This window comes from Chiloscyllium punctatum, chromosome 24 (genome assembly GCF_047496795.1).
Source record: "Chiloscyllium punctatum isolate Juve2018m chromosome 24, sChiPun1.3, whole genome shotgun sequence".
In the NCBI taxonomy this organism is placed as follows: Eukaryota; Metazoa; Chordata; class Chondrichthyes; order Orectolobiformes; family Hemiscylliidae; genus Chiloscyllium; species Chiloscyllium punctatum.
In genome coordinates, this window is record NC_092762.1 from 80,246,614 (window position 1) to 80,263,532 (window position 16,919).

Below are 16,919 nucleotides of genomic sequence, written 5' to 3' on the forward strand. Positions count from 1 at the left end.
AACAGAATCACAGAGTTGTTACAGCTCAGAACAAAGCCTTTTGGTCCTTCACACCTGCACCAACTCCTCAAATGAGCATCATCACCCAGTGCCCATTTCCTGCTTTTCCCCTGTCCACCTATATACTATTTCTACCCAAATAATCATCCAATGCTCTCTTGAATGTCTCAATTCAACCTGCCTCCTCTACACTTCCAGGCAGTGCATTCCTTAGTCGATGTGTGAGAAAGTTTATTCTCACATCACCCTTGCTTCTTGTGCATATCACTTTAAATCTATGCCCTCTTGTTCCTATTCCATTTACAAGCAGGGACATTTTCTCCCTATCTACTCTATTCGGCCTGCTCATAATTTGAAAACCTCTCTCAAACCTTCTCTCCAAGTGGAACAGTCCTGGCTTCTTTAACATATCCTTATTAGCTCCTTGTTTATCTGCAAATGCTTCATCAATGTGAAAAGATTTTTAAAAAGCAACAAACAAATTGGAAGACATTCATCTGCTAGCATCAGAAAGAGTCGCACTGTCGTTAATTTGGCTGGAGAGCTTTATTAATTACGATACATGTTAAACTGGCACCCAAAGAGGTTTGGAAGTACTTTGTCCCATGAAATCTGCTTGAGGTCACCATTCACACCTCACACAAACACCTCTTGTGCAATGCTGAGCTGCAGCTGACACAGCAGGACTCACCGCCATTGTTTGACTGCCGTGTAGTGCGTTAATGGCTGCCTGGGCTTCAGCGTGTGTGGAAAACTTCACAAATGCACAACCTGCAGAAATAACATCGGGGCGGGGGAGAGACAACAAAGGTAGAATTAGCAACATACAGCATAGAGAGAAGCCATTCAGCCCAAATGGACTGTACTTAGTGTACTGTGACTGCGGTGGTACTTAGGTTCCACACAAGCCTCCCAGCACTCAATTTCATCCAATTCTATCAGCATTTCCTTCTATTCCTTCCTCTCTCATGTGTTTATCAAATTTCCCCTGAAATGCATAATTGCTTCAAATGATAACAGGCTCCATAGGTGGCTCAGTGGTTAGCACTGCTGCCTCACAGTGCCAGGGACCCGTGTTCGATTCCATCCTCAAGCGACTGTCTGTGTGGAATTTGCACATTCGCCCAGTGTCTGCGTGGGTTTCCTTTGGGTGCTCTAGTTTCCTCCCACAGTCCAAAGATGTGCAGGTTAGGTGGATTAGGCATGCTACAATGCTCTGTAGTGTCCAGGGATATGTAGGCTAGGTGATTAGTCATGGGGAATGCAGGGATAGGTTGGAAGGTAGCGTCTAGGTAGGATACTCTCCAGAGGGTCCGTATGGACCTAATGGGCCGAACGACTTGCTTCCACACTACAGGGATTCTATGATTCTCTCCTGGAGAAAGTAAGTTTCTCCTGGACTTGCCATTTGATTTAGAAGCTATTTATGGACCCAATTTTGGTCTGTGCCATAAGTAGAAGGCTTTTTTCTATGTCTCCTTCACTGAACTCCTTAAAGATAGGATAGACCCAATCTATTCGGTCTTTCCTGATACAAAAAGCTGTCAGCTCTAGTATCATTTCAAACTGAAACCATTAAATATTCAAGACAATGATCTCCTATTGATGGCGATAATCTTACCTTTGCTGTTGCCATCAGGTCCTCGTAGAACTGTGCATTCTTCTATCACACCGAAAGATTCAAAGAGTCTGTACACATCATCCTCTGTCTGTTGTTTGTTTAGCATGCCCACAAATAATTTTCTGTCTTCTGAAACAAAGAGATATATTGTTTAGTGTATTCCAGAACCTGTTGATCTATATCTAGGAATGAAATTGTTTACAGGGAACTGCAGTTTGCTTTTGGATCATCAAAGTATGAGGCATCTGTGGAGCATTTGTCATTTTCAGGCCATTCAAGCATTGCCTGATCTCATCTGGTACAGTCGAAGTTAACACCAAGCAGGGCCCCCTCCACACCCAACCACCACCTCAAACTCCAGAATACAAATCATAAAACAGAGTCATATCACAGAAGGAGCTAATTCAGCCTGTTCTATCTGTGCAATTTGTTCACAACTTGGCAAGTCCTACTCGCCTGCCTTTTTCCCCATAGCCCTGCAAATATTTTCCCTTTAGATAATTATCAATTTCCTTTTGCATGCCTTGATTGGATTTACGCCCACCACCCTCTGAGACAGTGATCTCCACACCCCCACAGCATAGAAATGTTTTTCCTCATGTCACAGGCACTCCTTTTGCCAATCTCTGTAAAATTGGTGCCATCTGCTTCTTGCCAATGGATACAGCCTTTGTCCCCTGTCTACTCCATCCAATTCTCCTCTTGGTTTCGAAAGCCTCCAACCTTATTTTCCCCTCAGCACCCCACCGTGAGTCCTATCCAGGCCTGTTGGCATTTCTGCTTTGAGGACTGCCAACCTTTTAAGCCCACTCCCTTTGTCTATTTAATCCCCATGAAAACCTATCATTTCAGATGGGATTGGAACCACCATTCTAATATTTACTGAATGGGAAAACTGTACGTAAAAGTGAACATTAGCACCTCAGAAACAGTTGCGTGATGAAACCATTCAGCCCCTCAAACTGCCCCATCATTCAATAACTTGATCTGCCCCAGACAGAAGGAGGAACATTTTCAGACACTGAGCAATAAAGAATTCATTGACCATGAAGGTAATGGAAATAGGGCCTACCAATGGTTTCAAAAGGAAATTGGACGGGCACTTCGTAAAGTAAACATGCAGGGTTGTGAGGATTAAAGAGTGGATTGACTGATCCAAGGAGATAGACTCTGGGTTACATAATTCTGATGATTCACAACCTTTGAATGAAGAAATATCACCTCATTACAATCCCAAATGATCGGCCCCTTGTCCTGAAACTCTGACAACAAGGGGCCAGATCATTTAGGAGGGAGGTAAGGAAAAATTCCCTTCACAGCAACCTACTGTCTACAAGAATAAAACAACGCAGTGAAGGTGACAACTGTTTTTCATTCTCTTTCAGTCACTTTTTATCATCAGAAGTCCCAGTCACGATGAGCTAAGACTTCTTGACACCGAAGGCTGCGTCATTTCCATTCCAATGTCACTAATCCCATGAGTCACAGTTAGGGCATCTCACTTAAATTTAAATTCTACCATTCCAAAGCAGATCACACACCCCATTAACAAGGACTGCAGTCTGGGATTGCACCCAAGAGGCTTTTAATGGAGAAATCTCAACAAACACCCACAGTGCAGAGCACGCCAAGGTTGAAAAGAGTGAGAGACAAGGAAATAGGTCGGGAAGTAATAATCAGGCAATGTCAATGTTAAGTTTAAAGAAGAATTTTGAGATATTAAGAGGAAGGAAACACTGGGCGGTGAGATTATCCTCCAATGATCTCATAAACCAGCATCATCAATCAGCTCTATGTTGAGTTTCCATGATAATCAATTTGCAGAGCAATTAAGGTAAAAAGCACAACTTATACATACATTAGAACAATTGCCAGAGATGATTCAGCACTGCGGGAGGTAATGGAACTGAATGAGGTTTAATACCATGTGAATCGAATGGAATACACTTTGGGACTCAAGTGAAATGATATCCACATCACCAAGAAACAGTCTGCCATGTGTCTCAAAAGATACTAATGTAAAATTATATTTGACAGCAAACTGCTATGATTCAGTGCTGTACTCAGTAGCTCCATCAGCAGCAGTGATCTTCATGACAGTTTCCACCTGTCCAATGTTTTGGTGAATGGAAAATGCTGAAGGCCACTGCTTCGATACCTGTTCATAATGAGATAAAAGGTTTCAGATTGCACTGTGGAGCTTTATGAAAACATCAGCAGGTTTTGCAGTGAAATCATTCTGCATCACACAAAAAAAGCCATGAGAATTACACAAAGGAGATTTTTATCAGGTTGTGGGGAAAAGGGCAGTGATGCAGGATCAATAAACACTGTGGCTACATAAGCAGGTCAGAGGCTGAGCAACTCACCTCCTGACTCCCCAGAAGTTGCTGACCATCTGTAACGTATGAGTCAGGACTGCAGCAGGTTAGGGGGTTGGCAACGTTAAACTGCCCATAATGTCCAGGATGTGCAGGTTAGGTGGATTAGCAATGGGGAAATACAGGGTTACAGGGATAGAATAGGGGGTGGGTCTGGGGAGGATACTTTTTGGAGGGTCGGTGTGGACTTGATAGGCCGAATGGCCTCCTTCCCCACTGTTGGGATTCTATGATTCTACAAATACTCACGAGTTGCCTGAACTGGCACTGCTCCAACAACACTCAAAGTGCTTGATGCCTTCCAAGACAAAATAGCTTTACTTGATTAGCACCCTATCTAAGAAATTCAGTCCCTCCACTACAGTGTGTGCTGCATACAAGATGTACTGCAGCCTCTACAAGGCTTTTCAACAGCGCCACCAGAACATCTACCACTCCGAGGGTGAGGACAGAAGACATAGAAGGATATCACAACTGACAAGCACCCCTCCAAGATACACAAATCCTAACTTGGAACTATTTTGCCATTCCTTCGTTGTCACTGAGTCAAAATCGTGGAACTTCCTCCCATGACATAACCCTGGGCATCCATTCACCACATAGACCAGCATTTCCAGAAGGCAGCTCAGCACCACTTTCTCACAGACAATTCAGATTGCACAAGAAATGCTGGCCTTGTTTACAATTCTTCTATCTCATGAACAAACAAATTGAATTGTGTAACTCTTCCAAAGAGCTAGCGCAGGCACGATGGGCTGAACTGCCTCCTTCTATGCTGTATCACCTTATTATCACATAAGATGCATATATACATTTTACCATTTAGCAAACATCTAATGTCACTAAGACAACGTGGACTCAACAGCATTAGACTGCAGACTGAAATCCTCAAGATATGATCAAGATATAAAGGAAGGACTGGACTAGCAACTCAACATTCCAGGTTACTGAAGTTTCAAACGTAATGGGGGGGTTAAAAGAGAAGTGGGAACATTGCATTATTGATAAAGGAAATTATCACTGTAGTAATGAGGGAGGATGTCCTCAAAGAGTCTTCAAATGAGGCCATTTGGGTACAGCTTAGAAATAAAAAAACAAGTGACAACCTTTACTGGGACTATACTTCAGGCCTCCCAACAAACAGAGGGCAATAGAGGAGCAGATGTATGAGCAGATGTATAAAAAGATATGAGAGAAACAGGGTATAATTGTAGGGGACTTTAACTTTGCTAACATCAACTAGGATCATCTTAGTGTGAAAGGATTGAATTGGGTGGAATTTTTTAAGTATGTCCAGGAGAGTTTTTGTGCCAGTGTATAGATAGGGCCATTAGAGATGGGGCTGTGCTAGACCTAATCCAAGGGAATGAAGCTGGTCAAGTGGTTGAAGTCTCATAGAAAGGGCTTTCAGAGAATCCCTACAGTGTGGAAACAGGCCCTTTGGCCCAACAAGTCCACACCGACCCTTTGAACAATAACCCACCCAGACCCATTCCCCCACCCTATTACTCTACATTTACTTCTGACTAATGCACCTAACCTACACATCCCTGGCCACAATGGGTAATTTAGCATCGCCAATTCACCTAACCTGCACATATTTAGATTGTGGGAGGAATCCGGACCACCCAGAGGAAACCCACACTGACACGGGCAGAATGTGCAAACTTCACACAGACAGTTGCCCAAGGCTGGAATCAAACCCAGGTCCCTGCCGCTGTGAGGCCCTCGTGGGAAAAGATTTTGGGGATAATGACCAAAACTCTGTAAGCTTCATTAAGGAAGGGAATAAAGATAATGCAGAATTTAAGTGCTGATTTCAAAATCATTAGATCGGCTTTGGCAAACACAAAGTGGACTTGTTACACTTGCAGGTAAGCCTACATTTGGAAAGTTGGAGTCTTTTAAAAGTAGCATATTGAGAGTTCCAGACCAGCCTGTTCCTCTCAGAGTGAAGGGCAAGGGCAGCAAGTCCAGGGATCCCGAGATGTCAGGGGATATCGAGAGTTGGGTAAAGACAAAGAAGGAAGCGTATGTAGGGTACAGCTCATTCAAATGTATAGAGAATACAGGACGTTGCTTGAAAGGGAATTTAGGAAGGGAAAGAGGGGCCTCAAAATATCTTTGGCAGATGGGATCAAGGAAAATCCAATGGCTTTTTATAAATATATTAAGACGATTACCAGGGAAAGAGTGGCACCTATTAGAGACTAAAGGAACAAATTTTAGTAGGTTAGGTGCATTAGTCAGGGGCGGCATGGTGGCTCAGTGGTTAGCATTGCTGCCTCACAGCTCCAGGGACCCAGGTTCAATTCCAGCCTCGGGCGACTGTGTGGAATTTGTACGTTCTCTCTGTGTCTACATGGGTTTCCTCCAGTTGCTCCAGTTTCCTCCCACAGTCCAAAGATGTGCAGTTCAGGTGAACTGGCCATACTAAATTGCCCATAGTGTTAGGTGCATTAGCCAGGGGTAAATGTGGGGAATGGGTCTGGGTGGGTTACTCTTTGGAGGGTTGGTGTGGACTTGTTGGGCCGAAGGGCCTGTTTCCATACTGTAGGGAATCTATTCTGAATGTCTAGCCAGTGGATGTAGATGGGGTCTTAAATGAAAACTCCTCATCTGTATTCACAGAGGAGAAAACCATTGTAGCCAAGGATGTCAGTTAGGATGATGGGACATGTAAAGATTAATAAGGAAGAAGTATTAGATATTTTAGTGTGCATACAGATGTATATATCCCTAGGGTCTGATGAGATGTATCCGAGGCCATTATGGGAGGTAACGGAGAAGATTTCCTGGGTCTTGTTGAAGAGATTTAATAACTCGCTGACCACAGGTGAAGTGCTACAATGACTGGAGGATAGCTAATGTGGTTCCTTTGTTTAAGAAGGGCAGCAGGGATAGACCAATTAATTACAGACCTGTTAGTCTTACATCAGTGGCAGGGAAATTATTGGAAACAATTCTGAGGGACAGGATTAATTATTACTTGGAAAGGTAAGGATTGATCAGGGATAGTCAGAAAGGACTTTAAAAAAAGAAGGAAATCCTGTCTGAGTAATTTAACTGCGTTTTCTGAAAAGGTGACTAAATATATTGATGAGGTTAATGTAGTTGATGTGGTTTGCATGGACTACAGTGGGACCTTTAACAAGGCCCAAAGTGGAAGGCTGGTCCAAAAGCTGATTGATCCAAAATAAGTTGGCAAACTGGATCAAAACCTGGCTTGCAAACAGGAGGCAAAGAGTAATGTAAGAGGGTTGTTTTTGTAATTGGAAGCTGTGCCTAGTGGTGTACCACAGGGATTGGTGCAGGGACCCTTGCTAATAGTCATATGCATTAATGACTTGTATGTGAATGCAGAAGGCTTAATTAGTAAGTTTGTAGGTGCCATAAAATTGGTGTTGTTGTTAATAGTGTGAAGGGTAGTCTCAGGCTGCAGTCTGATGTTGATCAGCTGGTAAATTGGCCAGAGCAAAGACAGATGAAATTTAATTCTGATGAGTGCAAGGTGATGCACTTTGGGACGTCTAATAAGGAAATGTTATACACAGTGAACGGTAGATCCCTAGGGAATATTGAGGAACAAAGAGACCTTGATGTATAAATCCATTAATCCCTGAAGGTGTCAGCACAGGTAGACAGGGTGGAGAAGAAGACATACAGGATGCTTGCCTTCATTAGCCGGAGCATGGAATAAAGGAGCAAGAAAGTCTTGGAGGTGGGGGCAAGAGGACTGAGAGATAAATAAGGTAAGGGTGGGGCTGTGGGGGGAAAGTAGCTGGGAGGGTGATAGGTGGATGAAGGTGGGGGTTGATGGTGATAGGTTGGAGTGGAGGGTGGAATGGATAGATGGAAAGGAAGATGGACAGGTGGGAGAGGTTCAAGGGGACGGTGCCAAGGCCATGCAAGTCCTGGGCCTCCTCCACTGCCAAATTCCAGCTATCCGACGCCTAGAGGAAGAACGGTTTATCTTCCACCTTGGGACCCTCCAATCACACAGTATCAACATCGATTTAACCAATTTCCTCATCTCACCTCCCCTCACCTCACTGCAGATCCAACCCTCCAATTTGGCACTGCCCTTATAACAACCCTACCTGTCCACCTTCCTTCCCATCTAGCCGCTCCACCCTCTGCTCCACCCTATCACCATCACCACCCCCCCCCCCCACCTGAATCCACCTATCACCTTCCCAGCCACCTTCCCCAAGCTCCACCCCCTCCTATTTATCTCTCAGACCCCTTGCCCCTCCACATTTCTGATGAAGGGCTTATGCTGGAAACGTTGACTCTCCTGCTCCTCGGATGCTGCCTGATCTGCTGTGCTTTTCCAGCGCCACACATTTTGCTCCAAATTACTGAGCAACATCAGAAAAATATTCTTGAAAATGTCTGACTAGAGGGCAATGAAGCTTCAGTTTCGTCTCCTGCCTGCCCACCATAGTGTATCTTCACAGTATCAGAGTCAGTATTCCCTTCTGCATCTTCTATTGTGACTCCAGCTTTGTCACCGCCCTCAGTATTCCTTCCTCCGGTGATCAACAATTCAACGATTTAAAATGTACAATTGGATTCACTTGAAAGAAAAAATAGGCTGTCATGCTTTTACAATCTCAGGACACAGCCTCAGCCACTGATGAAGAGTACCACTGTTGCAAGCAGCAATCAATTTGTGCACTTGAAGCTCCCACTAAAATAATAAAGTGACAATGACTGCTGTATGTTGTGGTCATATCCCCCAGAGTCAGGGAGGGGGGAGCATAGATTATTTATACCAAGGATGTCCACACAAAGTGTTTGGCAGAAGAGCAGCCCAGGTTTGATAAACAATTATATATTTTGCATAGGAATTAAGGTTAATCACTGCGTTAGGTGAGACTTGCTGTGAGATCATAGCCTAGACTTAACAGTAAGTAGATATTGCTGTTTAGTTACTTAGAGCTCAGTACTGAACTTCCAACCTGAATTGGAAATGAATGAGAACTGAGTTAAAATCACCAGCTCCTCACAGAAACTGTCCTTGACATTCCTGATGGGCAGGGATTCGCTTGGTATGTTTCAGCTTTCAGCTACTGATTACCTTTTACAACTATGAATAGGCTATCCACTTGTGTGACATTTGTTGTGGGATGAGCATTAGTCAGGACAGCAGGGAGAGTGACATTAATCTGTGTGGGCGATGGGGTTTCACCTGAAAGGGCAGCATCTCCTACACTGAAGTGTCGGAGTTAAACCGGATTTTGGGCTCAGGTTTCTGACATGGTACTGGAACCCAAAACCTACTCATGAGCCATGGCTATACACATGGGGTGCTGGCAATTCAAACGAAAACTATAATCATGGATTATTACAGCACAGAGAGAGGCCATTAGGCCCATCAAGCTTTCACTAGCTCTCGGTAAGAGTCATTTAGCTATACGCACTCTCTTGCCTTTCCCCATAATATTGTGCATATCTTTGGGTGTCTATTCAATTTTCATTTGAAAGCAACACTTATAGCTGCTTCCACCACATGCTCTGGCAGTGCATTCCTGATCCTAATCAAGCCCTCTGTTACGTAATGTTATTTAATCTGTCTCTGCTTCTTTGCCCAGTTACCTGAAATTGACATTGTCTGGTTTTCAGCTATACCACCAACAGAACGGTGTCTTTCTGTCAACTCAGTCTGGATCCCTCTTGATTTTCAACACCTCTATCAAAGCATCTCTTAACCTTCTCCTCCCCAAGGAGAACAATGTTGGCTTGACCAATCCATCCAGATAAATGAAAACCCTCATCTATACAATCATTCTTGTAAAACTCTTCTACTGCCTCTCTAAAACTTTCACCTCCCAGCCCAGTCATAGAGTCATAGAGATATACACCACAAAAACAGACCCCTTCAGTTCAACTCGTCTATGCTGACCAGATATCCCAACCTAATCTAGTCCCATTTGCCAGCACCTGGCCCATATCCCTCCAAACCCTTCCTATTCGTTTACCCATCCAGATGCCTTTTAAATGTTACATTTGTACAGCCTCCACCAGTTCCTTTGGCAGCTCAGTCCATACACGCACTACCCTTTGCGTGAAAATGTTGCCCCTTAGGTCTCTTTTATATCTTTTCTCTCTCACCCTAAACCTATGCCCTCTTGTTCTGGACTCCCCCACCCCAGGGAAAAGGTCTTGTCTATTTATCCTATCCATGCCCCTCATGATTTTATAAACCTCTATAAGGTAACCCCTCAGCCTTCGACGCTCTAGAGAAAACAGCCCCAGCCTATTCAGCCTCTCCCTATAGCTCAAATCTCCCAACCCTGGCAACATCATTGTAAATCGCTTCTGAACCTTTTCAAGTTTCACAACATCCTTCCGATAGGAAGGAGTCCAGATTTGCACACAGTATTCCAAAAGTGGCTGAACCAATGTCCTATACAGCTGTGACATGACCTCCCAACTCCTATACTCAATGCTCTGACCAATAAAGGAAAGCATACCAAACGCTTTCTTCACTATCCTATCTACCCATGACTCCACTTTCAAGGAGCTATGAACCTGCACTCCAAGGTCTCTTTGTTCAGCAACACTCCCAGGACCTTACCATTAGGTGTATAAGTCCTGCTAAGATCTGCTTTCCCAAAATGCAGCACTTCGCATTTATCTGAATTAAACTCCATCTGCCACTTCTCAGCCCATCATCTGATCAAGATCCCACTGTAGTCTGAGGTAACTTTCTTTGCTGTCCACTACACCTCCAACTTTATCTAAAAACTTACTAACTGTACCTCCTATGTTTATATCCAAATCATTTATGTAAATGACAAGAAGTAGTGGACCCAGCACCAATTCTTCCACCTTTATATGTTTCAAGACATCCAGCACTTCCCCCTCTGTAATATGGACATTTTTTTCAAGATGTCACCATCTATTTCCCTACATTCTATTTCTTCTGTGTCCTTCTTCACAGTAAACATTGATGCAAAATACTTGTTTAGTATCTCCCACATCTCCTGCAACTCCACACAAAGGCCGCCTTGCCGATCTTTGAGGGGCCCTATTCGCTCCCTAATTACTCTTTTGTCCTTAATGTAATTGTAAAAACTCTTTGGATTCTTCTTAACTCTTTGCCAAAGCTATCTAATGTCCCCTATTTGCCCTCCTGTATATTCCTACTGCCTTTATACTCTACTAAGGATTCACTTGATCTATCTTGTCTGTACCTGACGTATGTGTCCTTCCTTTTCATAACAAACCCTCAATTTCTCGAGTCATCCAGCATTCCTTATAACTACCAGCCTTTCCGTTCACCCTAACAAGAATATACCATCTCTGGATTCTCGTTATCTCATTTCTGAAGGCTTCCCATTTTTCAGTCGTCCCTTTACCTGCGAACCTCTGTTCCCAATCAGCTTTTGAAAGTTCTTGCCTAATATACTCAAAGTTAGCCTTTCTCCGATTTAGAACTTAAATTTTTAGATCTGGTCTATACTTTCCACCACTATTTTAAAACTAATAGAATTACAGTCACTGGCCTCAAAGTGCTCCCCCCACTGACACCTCAATCACCTGCCCTGCCTTATTTCCCAGTCCATCATGCAAGCTGACCTTCCACCTATTGACTCCATCTATACTTCTCACTGCCTCTGGAAGGCAGCCAATATTATCAAAGACCCCTTCCCACCCCAGTTATAATCTCTTCCAACCTCTTCTGTCAGGCAGAAGATACAAAAGCTTAAACATACGCTCCAATAGATTCAAGAACAGCTTCTTGTCTGCTGTTTTTAGACTTCAGACTGTGCCTATCAAATTTTAAATTTAATCTTGATCTCGCTCTTTGCACACTTTCTCTGCAGCAGTAACACTGCATTCCTTACTCTTTTCTGTCACCCTAATCCACTTTGTATGCTATGATCTGCCTGGCTAAAGTAAAAAAAAAATCACACTAGGTTCAAGTCCAACAGGGGCTGTGGTCCTTTCCTTGTACTTTCAAATAAATCTATTGAACTCTAACATGGTGCCATGTGAGTTTTCCTTTGTCCACCCCAGTACAAAACCAGCACCTCCACATCGTGATCTACCTGTACTGCATACAAACCCAAACTTTGCACTATACTTAGGTATGTGTGACAATAATAAATCAAATCCTTTCTGAAGTCTGAAAACAACAAATGCTGGAGATCACAGTGGGTCAGGTCGCATCCATGCAGAGACAGCATGCTAATGTTTTGATTATAGATGACTCTTCTGCAGACCTGATATGAAGTGTGGAGGGGGTAGCATTCATGCTATAGTTGAGGGTGGGTTTAGGATGTAGAGTGCTTGGGGAGAAAAGATGTTGATAGTTCAGATAAGTGATCAGAATGTGAAAACGACAGAACAATGGTGTGGAGAAAGTGAGAATTGCAGATGCTGGAGATCAGAGTCGAAAAGTATGGTGCTGGAAAAGGTAAAAACAATGACTGCAGATGCTGAAAACCAAATACTGGATTAGTGGGTGCTGGAAGAGCACAGCAGTTCAGGCAGCATCCAACGAGCAGCGAAATCGACGTTTCGGGCAAAAGCCCTTCATCAGGAATAAAGGCAGTGAGCCTGAAGCATGGAGAGATAAGCTAGAGGAAGGTGGGGGTGGGGAGAGAGTAGCATAGAGTACAATGGGTGAGTGGGGGAGGAGATGAAGGTGATAGGTCAAGGAGGAGAGGGTGGAGTGGATAGGTGGAAAAGAAGATAGGCAGGTCGGACAAGTCCGGACAAGTCAAGGAGACAGTTACTGACAGCAGCTGCCAGCCCGACCACGTGATCGGGAGAAGGGGGTCCAAAGACAGATCCGAATACACACCAGACCAGACACTAGTCAGGACTCCAGACAATGGTCATGACTCACAGATCGAAACCCACTTTATAATCTCGTCAAGGTTCCATATGACACACACCCATAACCTGATCATGCAAAACAGTCCTACACAAAAGGCAAACACCAAACAAACAGGATGAACCTAACAGACACTTTGGAAGTAACAAAGGGGGGTGCTAGCCTCCAGCCCTCATGGAGAGACAAGCAGATAGCACCTGGACCCATTTACATAAAGATAAACAGCACACCTTTTGTGTATGCTGCCGACTCTCCGAGGACGGTAGGAAGCTTGACATTCACACATACTCCAGCCATGATTGCCACCATTCACAATCATTCATACCCAATCTCCTACATCCTGACTCATGAAGTATATAACTTGTAACATCGCGCGGGAAACGGGAGAGTGATCGAGATTCGGACCTCGGTTGGTCTCCGCCGGCATTAAACACTTCAATAAAATTACCAATTGTCGAACCGCACTCTGGGCTTGGACTGAGATCATTTCATCCGCGCTAACACCTCTCAACACACACACACACCTGATGAAGAACAATGGTCTGTCCAAATGCTAGACTGAAAAAACAGACAGTCCCGATGGGGCAGGGGGAAGGAATGGGAGTTACTTCATAATTTGAAGGCGTTGAACTCAATATGTAGTCCAAAAGGCTGTGAATGTCCTGAGGCCTGGTGCCCAGAACTGGACACTATTGAGGCCAAACCAGTGTTCTGTAAATATTCTTCATAATTTTCTATTTCACTAGACGGCAAGCAGCACCTGACGTGCTCCTCTATCCTCAGTTGAGCTGCATGTCATGACAGGAGATGTGATTGTGGAAAATTACTGATGGCCCAGCTAGTCCTGCCCTTTGAACCAGAAAGGTCTACTAATTGGTCACGATGGTGAGGATATAATTGTCTAAATAAATAAAGCTGAGAAGAATTCACTGAATAAAGCAAACACGATTCAGCCAGAAAGGTTTAAGTCCTTTAATATCCTGACACCATTGCAACATGGGTTATTTTAAAACACCCAGGAATACATTCATTGCAAACAACTGTAGCTAAGAGGTTCCTGTTAGTGCTAAAAGATTAATAAAAACAAGGTTTATTGCTTGTGACAGTACAGAATGGAAGTGTCACAATGTACAGACATGATTCTGGCTTCTGTCATACAGAATCATCCTGTGTCTGTGCGTCCGTACTGAGGCTGAACCTGGAAACTGGAGGTCATCTAACAGAGTTACAGTTGGTGGTTTTGTAAAAGCAGCAAGCAAATTGCTGGAATCAGGAGGCGCAGAAGATTTTGCTGTGATTTATCCCTTTAAGGAGGACTTACTGTTAATCAGCGTGTTTGATTTTTATCCTGCACTCTCAAAACTTTTCTGCCGGCCAGACAATCATTATTGCAGAGTAGATGGGATTGTAAAATCCCCGTCGTCATTGCGTCCAAAGGAAATGCCCCAGAAATTGAATTTTCTACCAGGCAATTCCTCTCCACTTGCAAACCTTCAGAACCCACTATCTAAATTGGAGAATTAGGAGAGTTTTGATGCAAGTAAGTAAATGGTAACTCAGGAAAAGCTAGACTATTAAATATTTAGTCTAATTCCTGAGTCACTTTTGGATTGACCACATACTTATGTCACACACTGAAAGCTACATCTTCTCCAGGCCCCAACAACCCTCCAGACCATGACACCACACATGCGGGTACACACACACACACACACACACACACACACACACAGAAGACCTGGTGCAAACCTGACACCCCATTTACATCACTCCATATCCATTTTGTCTCTGTTCCCAAGACCTAATCCTCATATACATCTCAACATCTGTCGCCTGGACTTAGTGAGTTACTACGTGGGATTCAAAAAGCAGACATTGCAGACATAGTGGATGCAGTGATAGTAATCTTCCAAGAATCATTAGATTCTGAAAAGGTCCCACAGGATTAGTAAACTGACAATGTTACACATTTATTCAAAAATGGAGAGAGACCAAAAACAAGTAAACTATAGGTCAGTTAGATTAATATCTGCCATTGGGAAAATGTTAAAGTCTATTATAAGGGAAGCATTAGAAACACATGATATGATCAAGCAGAGTCAGCACGGCTTCCTGAGGGGAAATCATGCCTGACAAATTTATTTCAGTTCTTTGAGAAGATAATAAGCATGATAGATAAAGGGTGAACCAGTCGATGTAAAATATTGAATTACTGAAAGTTGTTTGATAAGGTAGTACATAAGACTACTACACTTAAGGCTCCTTCCAGCAAGACGGCAGCAGAGTAAGTCGCTCCCACTGGGGATCCTCTGCTCTACCTCTTCTTTTTCTTTTTGTTTCTCTCTTTTTAGCAATCCTAGAGTAGCACGAAGGAAAACCCAAGTCCTGCTGCAGCGCAAGGGGAAGCGAGTCCCGGAGCAATGTGAGGGGAAGCGAGTCCCAGAGCAGTGCGACTTACCTTGGAGAGGAGTGCACTGGGGGAGGCTGGACCAGAGTGTGACAGGTGTTGGTCAAGGGCCTGGCGAGGGTGGTCAGACCATGTGCTATAATGTCAATCCTTTAACTATGTTGTAACTACCTTATTTCTAATTTTTTTAGACACTGTAAATATTGCTACTATATTTCCTTTTATTCCTCTTTTGTATCCAAGATTTGTACTTGATACCTAAGATGGCGCCAATAAATGCAGCCATTGTACAAACTTTCAACTGTACTCATGTACTGGAGTACACATGACAATAAAAGATATCCTATCTTCTATTCTATATTCTAATGAGACAAAAGCTCATGGTGTTGGGGGTAGTATATTAGCCTGGATATAGGTTTGGCCAGCTGATGGAAGGGAAGACTAACCTACGTACCCTTGATTTTACTATCATCCATGTGCCTATCCAAGAGTCGCTTAAATATTCCTCATGAATCTGACTCCACTACCACGTCTGGTGGTGCATTCCACGCATCCACCACTCTCTGTGTAAAGAACCAACCTCTGACATCTCACCAAAACCTTCCTCCAATCACCTTAAAATTATGCCCCTTTATGATAGCCATTTCTGTCCTGGGAAAAAAATGCCTGATTATTCACTATATTAAATCGAATTGTTACACACCCAGCTAATTACTATAGATAACAATGTGTTAATCTGCTATTCTTTGTGATGTTGATTGGGAAATACCAGGGATATCGCCCCTGCTCTTTCTCCAAAATAAGGCCATGACGTCATTTACATGCACCTGTGCAGGCAGATGGGGCCTTAGTTTAATATCTCATTTGAAAGTCACTCCTTCAGTACTGCCCCAGAGCGTCAGCATTGAGCCCAAAGTCCCAGAGTGGGACTTGAAGCTGGAAGGTTGTGATTTAGACTTGAGTGCGTTACCAGGTGAGCTGCTGCTGATCCTCAGAATAAGTTCCCTGCTCTTCTTTGTAAAATGCCATGGGATCTTTAGATATCAGCTTGAAGAAGCAGAGAGGAACTCAGGTTTAATGTCTCATTTCCAAGGATACAATACTTCTTCTTGAGGTGCCTTGGAGCACCAGACTGGATCACAAGTCTCTCAAATGATTTCTTTTATACTCACATGCTTGTCTCTGTGGTGACAGCTGTGAGATTCACACCTTGAACACTTAATAAATGTCATGCAGAAATATCATTTTATTTTCCCTCAAGCAGGTAGCATTTGTTTCACTCTCAGTTTTAACCTTCTTCTTACGCAGCACGTCCAACACAGTTGAGTCCCCAGAGAATCCACAGATGGGCTTCTAGACGTCACGATGGCTTTTGTTTCTATCCTGTTCTGCATTTTCAATTTAACATGACTGCAACACATGGCCTTATTGCTTTATTAATTCGAATCTAGCAGCACCATTCAAATAACACTGGTTTCATCGTTTAACGGGAAACAAGACAGGTTGGTGAGTCAGGAAGTTGGGGGAAGGTTCACTCACCAATATTAGAAAAATGCTTCCTGTGTAAAGGGATGAAGGAAAGGACCAAGTTTGAACCAGTCCAGATAATGGGAAGCCATTGAATGGATAGGGATATCATGGCACGGTTGCAAAAGTATC

At 43.5% G+C, this 16,919-nt stretch overlaps 1 protein-coding gene across 2 annotated transcripts in view; it reads right to left on the reverse strand.

The window, feature by feature from the left end:
- Window positions 1-16,919, reverse strand: part of LOC140494736 (CUGBP Elav-like family member 4) — a 480,405-nt gene that overhangs the window by 73,221 nt on the left and 390,265 nt on the right. Inside the window, exons 4-5 of one of the 2 annotated variants that reach the window (XM_072594282.1) lie at window positions 1,622-1,747; window positions 692-771 (exon numbers count right to left, since the gene is read on the reverse strand). In XM_072594282.1, the coding sequence (XP_072450383.1) occupies window positions 692-771; window positions 1,622-1,747 (206 nt within the window). Of the gene's footprint in view, window positions 1-691; window positions 772-1,621; window positions 1,751-16,919 lie in introns of both variants that reach the window. The other variant, XM_072594281.1, reaches the window with a different exon arrangement.